This window comes from Dermacentor albipictus, chromosome 3 (assembly GCF_038994185.2).
Source record: "Dermacentor albipictus isolate Rhodes 1998 colony chromosome 3, USDA_Dalb.pri_finalv2, whole genome shotgun sequence".
Taxonomy (NCBI): domain Eukaryota; kingdom Metazoa; phylum Arthropoda; class Arachnida; order Ixodida; family Ixodidae; genus Dermacentor; species Dermacentor albipictus.
In genome coordinates, this window is record NC_091823.1 from 66693809 (window position 1) to 66708562 (window position 14754).

General features: G+C 43.3%; 1 protein-coding gene across 1 annotated transcript in view; it reads left to right on the top strand.

Annotated features, from left to right (window-relative positions):
- LOC135905555 (cell adhesion molecule Dscam1-like) overlaps nucleotides 1–14754 on the top strand; it is a 537047-nt gene that overhangs the window by 506163 nt on the left and 16130 nt on the right. The window contains exons 23-26 of the mRNA XM_070536452.1: nucleotides 3113–3412; nucleotides 5907–6077; nucleotides 7726–7970; nucleotides 13535–13619. Of these exons, the coding sequence (XP_070392553.1) occupies nucleotides 3113–3412; nucleotides 5907–6077; nucleotides 7726–7970; nucleotides 13535–13619 (801 nt within the window). The remainder of the gene's footprint in view (nucleotides 1–3112; nucleotides 3413–5906; nucleotides 6078–7725; nucleotides 7971–13534; nucleotides 13620–14754) is intronic.

A 14754-nucleotide genomic window follows, 5' to 3' on the forward strand; every position in this document is an offset into this window, starting at 1 on the left:
GCAATGAACACTTTGGCTACCAAATATTATGCGTGTAGGGTGGCCATCTGTACCAATTAATTTTGCCCCACACACAGCAAAACTGCCGCCATTGCGCTCATTATACAATTGTCTACAGTACTAAATGCTAAAGAAATCATAATAAATAAACTTGATTTACAATGTAGAGTAGCACTTTTCAATTCAGAACCCTATAAACTGTCACAGATATAACTTTTGTGAAAAAAAATTTGGCAGAACCCATCTCACGATGACTGCCGACAGTAAAGCATTAGCATTTAATAAGTGAAGCGCATTGTCCGCACGTGGCTTCCGAGATGAGAAGCGTGATGCGCCGGTACATTTGTACACTGAGTATTGTTTTTCACTTCACGCCACACTCAGTGGCACTTACTCAATGACCCAAGTTGGGGAGAGGTTCATTGAAGAGCGGCACATTTGTGGCGCAGCCTGCTATTGTATCGGTTTGCTATCCTTGAGAAACTGTTGTGATGAGTGTTCGATTCCACACAGCACTGGAGAAATATATCGGATCTCTTTCATCATTGTAGTGCGGCACATTCCCAGGGGCACATACCTAGTTACCCACAGGTTCATTGAAAAGTGACATGCATGTACACATTGCCACATATTACTGAGCATGTGGCAATGTGTACATGCATGTCACTCTTCAATGAACCTCTTTCAGACTTACATGGGTCACTAGATGGCTGACTGTATAGGTACTGCTGTTCAAAAAAACTTTTTGATGCCGACTTTGAGAACTGAGCACGTGCCACTCAGTCTGCGCTGGTCTTCAATAAACCTCTTTGATGCCAACTTGGGTCTCTGGCTATGTGCGAGTAGTTGAGCGTCGCTTTTCAGTGAATGTCTCTAGATCACAAGTCAGCCTCTAGAGTGTGTGAAGGAGTATGTTTACCTAGGTAAATTAATCACAGAGAGCCCTGATCATGAGAAGGAAATTCATGTAACAATAAAGATGGGTTGGATCGTATACAGCAGACATTGTCAGCTCCTGACTGGAAGCTTACCATCATCATTGAAAAGGAAGGTGTACAATCAGTGCATTTTACCAGCGCTGACATATGGGGCAGAGACTTGGAGACTGACAAAGAAGCTTGAGAACAAGTTACTGCACAAAGACCGATGGAAGGAAGATTACTAGGCATAACGTTAAGAGACAGAAAGAGAGGGGTTTAGATCAGAGAGCAAACGGTTATAGCCGATATTCTAATTGACATTAAGAGAAAAAAATGGAGCTGGGCAGGTCATGTAATGTACCGGTTAGATAACCGTTGGACCATTGGGGTTACAGAATGGGTATCAAGAGAAGGGAAACACAGTCGAGGATGGCAGAAGGTAAGGTGAAGCGATGAAATTAGGAAATTCGTGGGCGCTAGTTGGAATCAGTTGGTGCATAACTGCAGATCGCAGAGAGAGGCCTTCATCCTGCAGTGGACATAAAACAGGCTGCTGCTGCTGCTGCTGCTAATGATGATGATACATCTACATGTTGCCACATGCTCAGTAATTGAAGCGTGACATGGAGGTACACATTGCCACATACTCAGTCAGCCAAGTTGGTCCGATGGTTGGTCAGTACAAACGCTAATTATTATAGTAAGACCACGGTGATTTCACAAGCATTTATCATGTAAGAATACCATATTCTGTTGCAGTCATAACCGGAAGCTCTCACATGAACTTATCCTGCAGTTCTTTTTTATGGTAAACCAATCCAATAGGGGATGTTTGTAGTGGTACAAGCTAAGTTTAATTCCTGTTTGTGGATGCCTTTGTTTCCAGAATCCTCATTGAGAATAGTGAAATGGCAAACAGTGTTGGATAGAGGATTTGCCTTCATGTTCAGGAAACAGAAGCATGAAAAAAAGATGGCTAGAGACAGTGTGCTGACTGGAAATGCTTTGCTTTGTTTTGACATTATGCACAACAAACTACCCTAACAGTAATCCTTAGTCAATCTTTTTATTTGTGCTCGGTGCATAAATTTCACGGGTTCAAAGTTTGCGGGTTCAAAGTTTGCGTTTGTGGAGGAACAAATGGTATAGATTCAAACAAGACAGATACTTGATGTGATCAACAGTGGTCGAACAAGCAATGTTTCTGGAGCCACAGTTTTGTCGATGAGGGGCCTTGTCTACGCATAGGTTGGCATATTGACTCACGAGTACGCTGTCTCATTCTTGCTGCACACTCAAGTCACAGGCATGAGATAGAGCATTAGTAAGTTGCCAAGTGTACGAGTGGCTGTGCGTACCAATAGAAGGGAGTGCCAGTGAACGAAAGTCAGTAACGGTGAGTTTGCGTGGACATAGTATCAGCATGGGTAAATGCATGCAAGTGTGAACAGACGTGAGCATGTGTCTGTGAGTGAATGCTGATGAGTGGAAGTTGGCATGAGTATGAGCGTGAGTAGATGCTTATGAGTGGGAATTGAAGCGGCTATGAACGCGAGTGTGTGTTGGTGCGCCTGAGTTGTAATGTGAGTGAGTGCTGATGAGCATGAGTGCACATGAGTGTGGGCTAGTACATAGCTTGCAAAAATATTGGCGAGTCAGTATAAGTGAGTATCTGCTTATCTTGCTGACGTATGTGTGTATGTCAAGGCCGAGATGAAGACAGGGCCCTTTGTCGAAACGTTGGCTCCAGAGACATCTCTTCTTCAACAACTGTTGATCCTGTGGCATAGAGGGAATTCTAGTGTGAACTGCTACACTTGTTACAGTGAATAAATTAAACTAACCCCAAAGCTTGCTTACTCAAAAAAGATTTTTGACTATGACATGCTTGCTGGCAGTGCCAATCATATGCTTTCTTTAAAGGTCGTGCAGATTCATGCCGAATGCAATTTCTGACTGGCCAGCACGCAATAGAGCCTAGAAAAAGGACTTTCTGCACCTGTAGCTTAACTGGGAATTAGGTTATATACTAGTATATTACCTTTCGATTTTGATGCTGGTGTTCTGTTAGCTAAACCATAAGTCAGTGCCAGTGTGCGCTAGCTTATGTTGGCGTTTTGTTGTTTTCTGTGGCATCCACCATACTTCAATGTATGCATTGTAATTCCTTTTATCTTTTATGGCACTTGCAGCACCAGTGGCACCCAAGCGTGATGCCGTGCTCAGTGTGAATGGTGCGACGCTAACAGTGCACCTGAGCAGCTGGAGTGCAGCGGGCTGCCCCATCCAGTCTTTCACAGTGCAGTACCGGGTGCAGGATGTGGGCGAGGAGGACTGGGTGCTCGTGTCTGACTCAATTCCAGCCGAGCAAAAAGTGCTTGTGGTGCCTGACCTCGTGCCCGGGAAGTGGTATATTCTACGTTTGGCGAGCCACAGCGAGGCGGGAACAACCGAACACGACTATACCTTCAGCACTTTCACCAGAACTGGAGGTAACGCATACAGTTGGGTGAAGTGGGTGCGACAGACCTCAGAACAGTTAACAGCAACTGTTAGTTTCAGCTCACGAGTGCACATAATTATTAGCAACTATAAGATCTGCATGCTGCTTTCTGAACTTTTCTGCCTGCATCAGTGGACGACCACCATAAAGTAAAACTGTGTTTTATTTTATGAACAGTTTTTAGCCATGTACACACATAGTGATGCACTTGCAAATGGTATAGCACAGAAATAAAGGATCCAGGATGGGTATGCGCTATCAATTACAATATACTTTGCTTTAGGTGAGCTCTGTAGGGCCAAATATTCTTAGCTGAACAGTTCAGGGTCCTTGTTTTGTCTTTGTTTTAATGTTAACCTGAATTTGTACTAAGGTGAACATATCCGTAAGCTGCCTTTAGGTTAGATTTAACTGGTGAACATAGACGAGATCTTGAACGTTAATGGGCCTAAACATGCAGGTATGCGAGTGCACCAACGTAGAAACAGTGCCGTGATTCTGATAAATTTATGCAGTGTACTGTTCGAGTAAATAATGAAGCAGTGAGAAATGATGATATTGGAATACACTATTGTTATCATGGACTCATTCTCTTGCAGCTCCTTTTCTAGGGAAGCCCAGGAGTAGTATGTGAAACTGCCTTTTAGTATTTACAAAAGAAATTGGTGATCAACTCTTTTTCGTTTGCATCAGAAAGCTATTATCATCAGCTTGGATTTAAGAGAACAAAGGGGCAGAAAATTAATCTGTGTTAATGTAAGTGGCAACTTTCCAGTGGTGGAGGAAAGCAATCATGCTAGGACTCATGCACTGTGAAAAGGCAAGACATGCTTCCTGTTCTTGCTTAAGTAGTTCTGGCAAACATGATTTGCTAGACCAATAAATGATTTTTACTATTTTTACTATGGACAGACACAAGAAAGTAATTCTCTGTCCCCGTCTTTATTTGCGGTCAATATGATATGCAATTCAACATGGCAACATAATAAATTAATCGCGTGTTTGTTTTCCACCTGATGGGGCATATTGATTGTCATATTTGCATTTCTCATTTGCAATGCCACCTGTACTCACTGCATTTGCTAGAGCTCTGTGTGAGGTGAGCATAGCGTTCACCTTGTCCAGAAGATTTGGGCAAGCACTCTTAGCCCTCATGAAAGAGACTGATTTTGTTTGCCTGTCTAAAAAAATATCACAGAAGTATTCAATATTATTGCCACATTGAATAACAACAAAAGTATCTGTATGATCACCTCACATCTACTGGTGACTCTCCCTCACATAGTGCCACACTCTTCATTTGCTCTGCCTTTAGTGACTTTTTGTTGTGTTATGTCGTGTATACACTATGCACTGCCGGCTTCTATACACATAAAATTGAACTTTCCTTCTTGCTTGTTCTCCATGTATCTCATGATATTTTAGCCCGGTCTTATTTGTTTACCTGTTCAACATTGCTTTATCTCCAGTTTTACCACAGTTTGTCATTTTCACAAAGGTTTTTTTCACATTGGCAGAATAAAAAGCAAACATCCTGGCAACTTCGAGGCTCAGTCCAACCTCTCTGGGCATCAGCATGCCAGCGCTGACAGCAGTTTTGTTAGTAAAGTTAGAGGAGCTCTATATTGAAGCCCAGTGCCACGTTGTTGCCTCTGTTGCTGAATAGTAGTGTGCTCTACGGCAGGCAATTAAGGAAGCCGTGGTTAAATTAAATTGGCAATTCATTGTATGAAAGAAGAACTACACTTACTGGACCTATAATAGCACAATGAATTCAGTGTAGATCAAAAATGAATTATCTAGTTCAACAGTTTTATGTTCAGTATCAGTTGTCACCTGAAGTCAAGTTGCTCAGAACTAGCTTATCGCTTATGCACAATTCAGTGAATCTCAATATGGCTCATTTGTGAGGTAAAAAAAAAAAGACATTTGGACAAGGCAAGTAATAACATATTCTATACAGTCGACTTCCCTTAATTCAGCCTTGACGAGACTGACAAAATTCATTGCATTATCTGGCATGTGGAATAAAAACAAGGTGCAGGAAAAACACAACGCACCGCCGGTTCATTTGGTAGTCTAAAAATAGACGTTTTCAACAGGAGGTCATGTGTGTTCAATGCATTAACTGCTCCCTAAGTTCCACCGAGACAGACGCTGCTACCAAAGGCATCACTATTAGGGTTACCATAGGGGTCAGGCGCATGCCTCCTGACTGGTCAAGTTCAAATTATCCTGCTAAGGCCAGTTTTAGGATTAAAACAACAAAAGTGTAGGTCCTTAGAAATAAAGGGGCAATGGCTGGGCCCTGTGGTCGGGATTGAATTAGCTTAACTAGAGTAAAATTATTGGAGGTCCACTGTAGTATTATTGTTGCATTCGCCGGAAGGAGATTACTGAAACGCGGAGTGTCTTGTCATACTTTCACATGTTCTTCATCTGATTTCAGACCTGATGTAGTTTTACTGCTCTAATTATTGCAGCTAGCATTCCTCCCTTGAACAGCCTGGAGGGACGGAAGCCAGCATTTTATAAGAGTGTCAGCATCATGGTGCCACTCTTGTGTGTCTTGGCTGTCATTGTACTCATCGTGGCTGTACTGGCATTCATCATACCACGGAGACGAAGACAGGCAGTGCCTAACCACTTCATAGGTAACTGCAAGCTCCCTTCTGCATGCACTCGCTGAGAACTCTTACAGTAATCAGTTTTAAACAAGTGGCTGTTTCAGGGATCACTTATGGGCCGAGAAATGGAGATGGTTTATAGCATTTTAGCATATCAGAGACGAAGCATAGATATATATATATATATAAGAATATACCAAGAGATGTACCCCCAAGAATCCCCCATACTGATTTCTCAGAAAGGAAGCTTCATTGTCAAAAAAAAAAAAAAAATTCTTTCATTTTTTTTATGCATCTTTCTCCATCTTGCATATTTCTGCAGAATTAGTATTCTCAACAAATGCTGCCATGTTTTGAGTTGTTGGTTAACTGAGCACCGTGATGCCTACTGCTAGCATCCTGGTAAGCTCATTTGTTAGAACAACTGATCAGGGGAAATGCAGTGGTACCAGGTTCAGTTCCTGTGCCATGCTTTCTTCACCTGCAAAGATATTGCGTTAATTAATAGTACAGTAGAACCTCATTCACACATGTTGGAAACAAAACACAAGAAGAAACGTACTAACAAGAAAATCAGCAATTCGAGGTCACTAAACAATTTGACAGACTTAACTGTACTAGTTGATACCTATGTAAAACGAAGTGTTGCGCAATTCATTTCAGCACGATTGCAGCACTTTCGGGGCTTGAATGGCCTGAGACATGCATTGCCACTTTTGCAGCTTTGGAAAGCTTATATTTATGCTCCTTGAATTCTGGATGGGTCAGCAGCTGTTTTCAAGCAGGGAATTTTCGCTAGTTTTGATGCACCCACTTATCGTGAATCGTTGCGGCAAGAGTCACCGATGCGCATCAAGCAGCTGGGGCTTGAGCAACCCAAGACTCGCAACATGTTGCTATTTTTCTGTGGCATAGTGTTTCACAATGGCTACAAGAAAATTGAAATGAAATCGAGTCAGTGGGTGACGGCGGGATGCGATGGCCTACAATGTCACCAAAGGGAAACATGATGCGCACTTCGTGCCACCCGCAGCAGCGAATGGCAGCACGTTTGGGTTATCGCCTATTAAAAATGCGCAATACGCTCCTACTAAGCTCTATGCCCTACGTGCTGTGCAACATGTGGGTGAAGATGCTTATCGCAGTAGGGTTGGTGGTGATAGCTGTTAACGTGGTGTGTAACGACCTGGCAAGAGATTTGCTGATACTGGAATAGGAAATGTGTGCGTGCCAGTATTTTCATGTGAGGTGGGCAGGCGAGTATTGCAAGAAAGCTGCTGTGGAGGGCAAATACTGTTATCGATCATGCACGCCTTGTGCGTTTTCCTTTGTGAATGTGACCTAGAAAATGGATAACATATCATGCAATTACTGTTTGGCAATGTACTTAGCATTGGTGCCAAAATATCTTGTTTTCTGGAAACATGTGAACTGGTAAAGAAAGAAGCATAACTGTTCGAGTCATTTTTTGTATTCTGAATTGCAATGTTGGTGCCGGGAAAATCGTATGTAACCGGATCATATCAACAAGGCTCTTCTGTAAATGGGCCTCACTTAAAGCTTCAGGTTTTACTTTCATAATATCATCTGTGGCTATTTGTCATAAAACACATTCACTTATTGCTATTTGTTGTCCCTATAAACTTACTCTTTTTTTTCTGACTCTCCTTCTTAGATGCATGCTCTGAAGACAAGAACCTGGAGGCAATGAGCCTGTCCATCCTGAAGCAGACCGGGAGCAGCCTGGAGAGTGCCAGCCCCAATAAGGAGCAGCTCTACTATCCCTCACCCTACGCCATGGGTCAGGTGCAGGCACTCGGCAAGCAAGGGGGTGGCTGTACAGACGGGGAGGCAGCAGCAGCACAGACGCTCAAGAGAACGAGGCGGGAGCACATCTACGAAGTACCTTACCCAAGATGGGTACGTTTTTGCGATTCCCTAATGTGGCCAAAATGCATGGCTTCAGAGGTTAAGCATAAGTAACACAAACGTAGGAACAATGAAAAGGACAACACTCTTGGGTTCATGTGTTAATTTATGCCTAACCTTTCAAACCGTTAATTCGTGTCAATGTGATCAGCTTTTTGTCTTTCTAAAAGTCAAACTACCTTTTACTGATCATTGTGCACTACAGTTGGCATTAGGTGGAGTTTAATTCATGTTCAATTCAGTTCACTGAAATCAAGTTTGTTATTACAAGCAAAATTATTGAAAGTGCATGTCGATCCAGAGATATAGGCTGGCTGGTCAGGATCCATTGAATCCATTCTGAATGTTAAATATGTATCGAATGGATATAGTTATTAAGACAGCTTAGAAAGAAGAGTAGGGTGCTCACAGCCATGCTCACACTGTGTCCTGCTGATTTTGTAGTCTAGCTGACCTTTGCTAAAATGATCCGTCATTACTTGTTAGGCTTACCTTGATAGAGATGCTTCGTTTTTACTTTTTAGCTGATTAGCAGCTCAGCAAATAAAGCTCTGCACCTACTCGTCGGGCCAGTAACTTAACCTTCAGGCTGAAATTAGGGTTATACAATTAGCGAAAGGGAAGAACAATCCATACCACTGGTAGATTTAGGAGAAGAGCTGTCTTCTCCTGATTCAGAGGCAGACATTTTGCCAATGAAGCTATAAGCTCATCAGCACCAACATGTGTTTAGAGGAGCTACTGTTGCTTGCTAATACTTGGCACATGTCCAGGGTGGATAAGCCCCCACAATTAAACGGAAGCACGAGGCACAATGAAATCTTCAGTGAATTCAGTAGTACTTAATGAGAGAGATAGCTAGGATGATGTACAATAGAAAAGAAATCATGCAGATCCCACAAACTGTGGGACGGGGCAACTGGATATAAGAAAGGAGGGCAACTATACCAGTTTAACATGCGCTATGTATTAATGATATAAAAAGGAGTGCTTCATGCATCCATCTTCCGAGTACAGGATGCAATTTACTGAGGACAGGGATGATATAAGGAGGAGAATTCCATGCAACCCTACTTTGAACACAGGATGCAGTGTTCCTTTATTTTATTGTGTTTGGCATTCATCTGCACACAAATTGCTGACTCTGTGAAGGTTGTAAACTTGTCATCGTTCCATCGTGGGTAGTCCAAACCCTCAATACAAAGGGACCCTGTATTGAGGGAGCAGCAGGCTGCAAAACCTTTTGACATGTTGGATGGCCTAATGCTACCATCACACAGGCTCGTTCAACCTCGCCACTCTAATGTTAACTTGGCCAATTTGCTTTTAGTGGTAGTCACTGCTTTTACACTGCGCAAATTGTTGGCCACACACACACACACCCCTCACTCACGAAAAGGCATTAGTGGCTAATACTTTTGATATATACCAGCAAAAGTCACTTTGCTTAACACTCCACTGCAGCACATCTAGCTGCTGAGATTCAAAGAGGTCCTAGCTTTCTGTGCAGTTTTCATGCATGCTGTTTAGTGAGGAAACATTTGAATCCAAACTGTATACAGACGGTGCTTGACATTCTAGAATCTTATTTGACTTAGCATGTCTGAGCGGCCCCTAACATATGTGTTTGTACTAAAGTGTGCTTGTATTTTATTTGTCAGACGGTACATGCATATTTAGTAGTATACAGTAGACTTCTGTTGATTTGACTCTGGTTAATTAGATGTTTTGCTTAATTCGGTCCCAGCAAGAGGTGCCAGCCAAGATTTAACAAGATGCAGAAAAATGCTGAAACAGACAGTTAATTCATTTGGTAGTACTATTTGCCCAATCCTAACACGCTCCCTAATCAAAAGCGCACCCACTTTCTGTGTGTCCAAAGGCGAAAGCTGACATAGAAATAATATTGAAGCTACTAAACAGAGTAGAAGTGTAACGCGCAACCATTTGTTTAGCAAGAAAAATGGTCAAGGGTAACGGGGTGTCTACCAACTGGGAAAACTGGGAATTCTCAGGGATTTTAAATAGGTAGTCTGGAAATACTCAGGAAAATGTCAGGGAATTCGTGCTTCTATCAGGGAAAATTAGCTGTAATTTTATTGAAAGGGAACGAAAGTTGTGCTAATGCTGGCTTCGAGTAATAGAGAGGGATCATAACGAATTCTCTTTGACGCCCTGTCGTCGGCTGGAGGAGTTGCCAGTGTACATTCAGCGGCAGATTTTCTGGACGCCCTGTTTTTGGGACATGCCCGATAATTCGGACGGCTTCGCGGCACCACCACGTACGTACCCCATAGAGTCAACTTATAGAAACGTCTGAAATTTCGGATGCAAGAACTCTTTGCTGTTTGATTTTTCTGACCTTTTGCCATGACCACAGGTCCGAAACGGCAATAATCAAAGCCACTGCCGCAGCCATTTTTATTATCTCGCCGCTTTGAACCGGTGCTCTCGCACGCAAATCTGCTGGCAGCAGTGGCCACCACTGCGGCAACGCTATGCCTCGCTGCTTCAACGTTCGCTATTAAGCTTCTTGTGGCATGTTTTTAATTGAAAGAATTCGCTGCTGTCAGCAATTGCACCGACTTCACCTTTGTAATCCTCACGATTGGCTTTGAAGCTAGGAAAGCACAACGCATTGCATAATGCCAGTTTCTAAAAGTCAGCTTCACTTCAATACAGAAATGTGATGCGGTGATGCGTATGCGAAGCATCGCGATGAACCTTAACACGTGTAAGGAGGGGCAATTGTCACTGGACACAGTATGTATTTCTTAATTATAGACGCATGCACACGCCACCTCCTGTCACATCAGGAGCACCGATATGCCTAATAAGTGTAAGGGCAGGCCTTCAGAGCTTTTTTTCGGACGTGCTTGTACGATTTGAGCCCTTAAGGGCAGTAAAAAAGATGCATTAATTTTTGTTTGGACGTTATTGCGGCCCTTAGGGAGTCCGAAAAATCGACGCTGACTCTACAACTGACCAAGAAGATGCTTCAAATAGTCTGTGGGGCGAATGCGCGGCAGAAGGAGGGCGAGAATAGAGGGGACTGACGCATTGAGGAATGAACGAGAAAGGAAGTGTGCCGCCTCTTCTTTGAAGGAGCTTGAGCTCAGAAAACAAAGTGTTGGCTGATGCCAAGATGCAGGTGTCCCTCATTGAAACCAAAATAAACTCTTTAAAGCAGGGAAATGCAACACTGATTCTTTGTGTGTGGGCTGAGAGTGTGTCAGGATAGTTGAGGTTGACTATCCAGCTGCTGAGAGAGAATCTCACTTGTGATAAAGTTCAGGCCTCATACCAATGAGCTTGCTATCAGTTGATAGAGATAGCTCATATTTGAAAATACAGTATTTTCTTCAGTGTGCATCTCTTTTTATTCGTATTAGAAAATGGTTGACTCGATTTGCACTGTGCCATTTTATTAAAGATATCTTATTTGCTGTGAATTTTACTAAGCCCTCCTTTCTGTTTTCTTTTTGAATAAATTAAACATTGTGGCTATGGTGTTAGGCTGCTGAGCACAAGGTCGCGGGATCGAATCCCGGCCACGGCGGCCGCATTTCGATGGGGGCGGAATGCCAAAACACCCATGTACTTAGATTTAGGTGCACGTTAAAGAACCTCAGGTGGTCGAAATTTCCGGAGTCCTCCACTACGGCGTGCCTCATATTCAGAAAGTGGTTTTAGCACGTCAAACCCAACAATTTTTCAAAAATAAACACTACTCCTTACTATTCAAATTGGATTAAATCACTTATTTATTTTTTAACACGCTTACTAGAGAGTGACAACATCAGGCGCCATGGTGTCAACCTGATATAAAACAGTCTTGTATAAGTCTTGATATAAAACAAATTTCTGTGTCACTCAGGAAATTTCGCAAATGCACTCAGGGAATACCTCGAAGACTCAGGGACTTTGGAAATGTCGACTTGGTAGACACCCTGGTATAATATGTTAATATGTATTGCACAAAGGCGACTATTTTCCTAATGTCAGCTTTGACACACGGTTTTTTTGAAGCTAGCTTCACCGCAGTACAATTGTGTTATGCGGTAAAGCATACAAACATCGCAAAGGCGGTTTTGGTTTTGTAGCCGATTGCACTGTGCAAGCAATTCTCGGCTCCATTTTTAACGCGATAGCGTTAAGGAGCTCGTGTCGCAGAAAAGCCGGTGTCGTCGGCGTCGGTGTCGGCGTCGGCGGCGTTGACCGTGAGCGATAAATCATGGCAGGCGCTTCATAAATAAAAAGCAACTTCCAAGATTGGCCCGGTGGGAATCGAACCCGGGTCTCCGGAGTGTGAGACGGAGACGCTACCACTCAGCCACGAGTTCGATGCTTCCAAGTGGTGCAAACGCGCCTCTAGTGAATGCGGTGTTGCCTTCGAAACGAGCCGTGGAAAGTTATACTGCGGTGTATATCGGTAATTATGAACATGTAACGTACAGAAGTCACAATTACACGAGTTGCGAAGTGCGTTTCCGCTGCATTTCTTCTGCGCTTTCCGCACACGCAGAGCCATCTTGCGGCAAACACAGAAGACCCCCTCCTCTCAATGTACGGCGCTGCCCCGACAGGAGGCGCGCCGCGCGCGCATTGGGACCGCTGCCAGGCGCGTCGCGGGACTCCCTCTCCCCTGACGACGCTTCGCCGTGCTCCCGGTTTAGATTACTATCTATCTCTCTGCCCGTGCCGATCACGACGTTTGGCTGGCGTAGATCGTTTCCCCTCCGAGACACCGAGTTCTTTGGTTCGTTTCGTTCGCTCAGGTGCACGTTTCGTTGCCGCGCCGAACGCTGCGTTGCTCGACACTCACCGCGTGATAGGTGGGCGCTAAGTCCGATGCGGGGTGCATCGTAAGTGATTGCTGTGCCGTAGCGCATTGTCTTATACCCCTTGGCGGGTCGACGGGAACGCTGTCGCGTCCCACTCTTGAAGGCGAAGCTTAAGCGTCCTCCAATTTTTTTTAAAGAATGGGTGCGTTAGAATCGGGTAATTACTATAGTGAGACATTGTGCACAACGGTTATTGCTTGAAAATTCTTCTTAGGGGATGTTGAAAATGGGCCTTTGCAACGTCAGATGGCTCACCACCCCATTAAGCTCCACCCAGACAGTTGTTGCCACTAAAGAGGTCACCATTGGAGCCCTCATAGGGGTCATCCATGTTCATGCTGACTGGCAAAGTTCAAGTTCTTTGGCAAAGGCTAATTTTAGGATTTAAATAAAGAAAATTTGAGCCCATAGAACTGCAGGGGTTCCAGCCAGGACATTTGGCTGGGATAAAATTAACTGAAAAATCAAATTAACCGGATTCGAACTAATGAAGCTTTGCTATACCTCTATAAGTTACATTACAGCAGTTATACCAAAGCCGCAAAATTTTGTGCTGCAAGAAATCACACTAATAAATTACCAATGCAAACTGGGCTGTGCTCTAGGTGGGCGCAGCTTGAAAGGCAGTGGTGTTTTGTCAGACAATGCTATGTCTAAGAACTGCATCTGCTAGACAGTCCTACTTGAAGGCCTTGTGCTTTTACTTTTTAGCAGACTGAAGAAGACAACTACTCACATATGAGAGATGGCACCCCAGCTCCTGTGTCCAACATTTATCAGACCCCTCGGAAAGCAGGTAAGTTTTCTCTGCAGTCTAGATGAGGCAAGAAAAGCACAAAAAATCAGCATAAGCTCTTTTGTTTGGCTCTGCACCTTTTGCTCTTAAACTTCTTTGTACCTTTAGCTGTGAAAAACCTCTCTACCCTCATTGATAATGTTTCTGTTCAACAGTGCTGTTCTTTTCACCTTCAGTCTGAAAAAGTGTCTCGGTCAAAGTCATCTCTTAACTGTCTTGTTGGTCAACCCATCACCTTGTTTCACATAGCTCCTATTTTGAGGCTTGGATGGTAAATTGGTTGCCATGTTGCCACAATTCTAACATGCCCTCTTACAGCACGTAGATGTTCGGTGTTCATTCCACAGTTTTCGGTGTCGCCATATATGCACAATATTGTCACCAAATGGGAGTGGTCCATAGTATTGGCAGTGGGAGAATACAAAATGGGAATGTGATAGATTACAGCTACGTGCTGCCAGCAAAATTGCTCGAAAACATTTTCACACTTTATTCTTCTAATTAGTATTGAAAAAGTATTTTGGCAAAGGTACTCAGGATGACAAAGTGTCAGCAGGGGTTTAAATTATATCATACTGCAAACTGCACATCTATGTTTCTATACTGCACGAGATTGGAAGGTAAAACAGCTATTTGCTATGTATCACTGTTTGAGCACTGCACACATCTGCTTTTCTTTTTCCATTATTGTTTTGCTTCTTCTAGGGTTCTAGAACTAAGCACTCAAACTGACATGCATGTTACCTCTTTGTACTGCCATACAGCTTGCAAAAGGCACTTCTACATGTGATGGTGGCAAGCTGAAGTACTATACATATTGTTACAGTCATGTGAGTTCATGTGCTTTGCTCAGGGAAAAGGTGCGAATTACTCAAATATACATACAAATATTCCAAATTCCTGGTAATATTTTTATTTTGGGTTTGTGTTCCAGCAACATTGTCGCACCATTAATACAACAATGAATCAGAAAGGTGAATCAAGTGATTACAGGGAGGAAAGAGAATAAGCTGGCTCTCTTTTTGGCTCCAAAGACATCTGTTTAGTAATCATGTTACAAGAAAATTTAGGCGGCCTTTGTTCTGACAGTCCATTCCACTGACAGGTCCTTTCAGCATGACAGCGCTGAAATAGT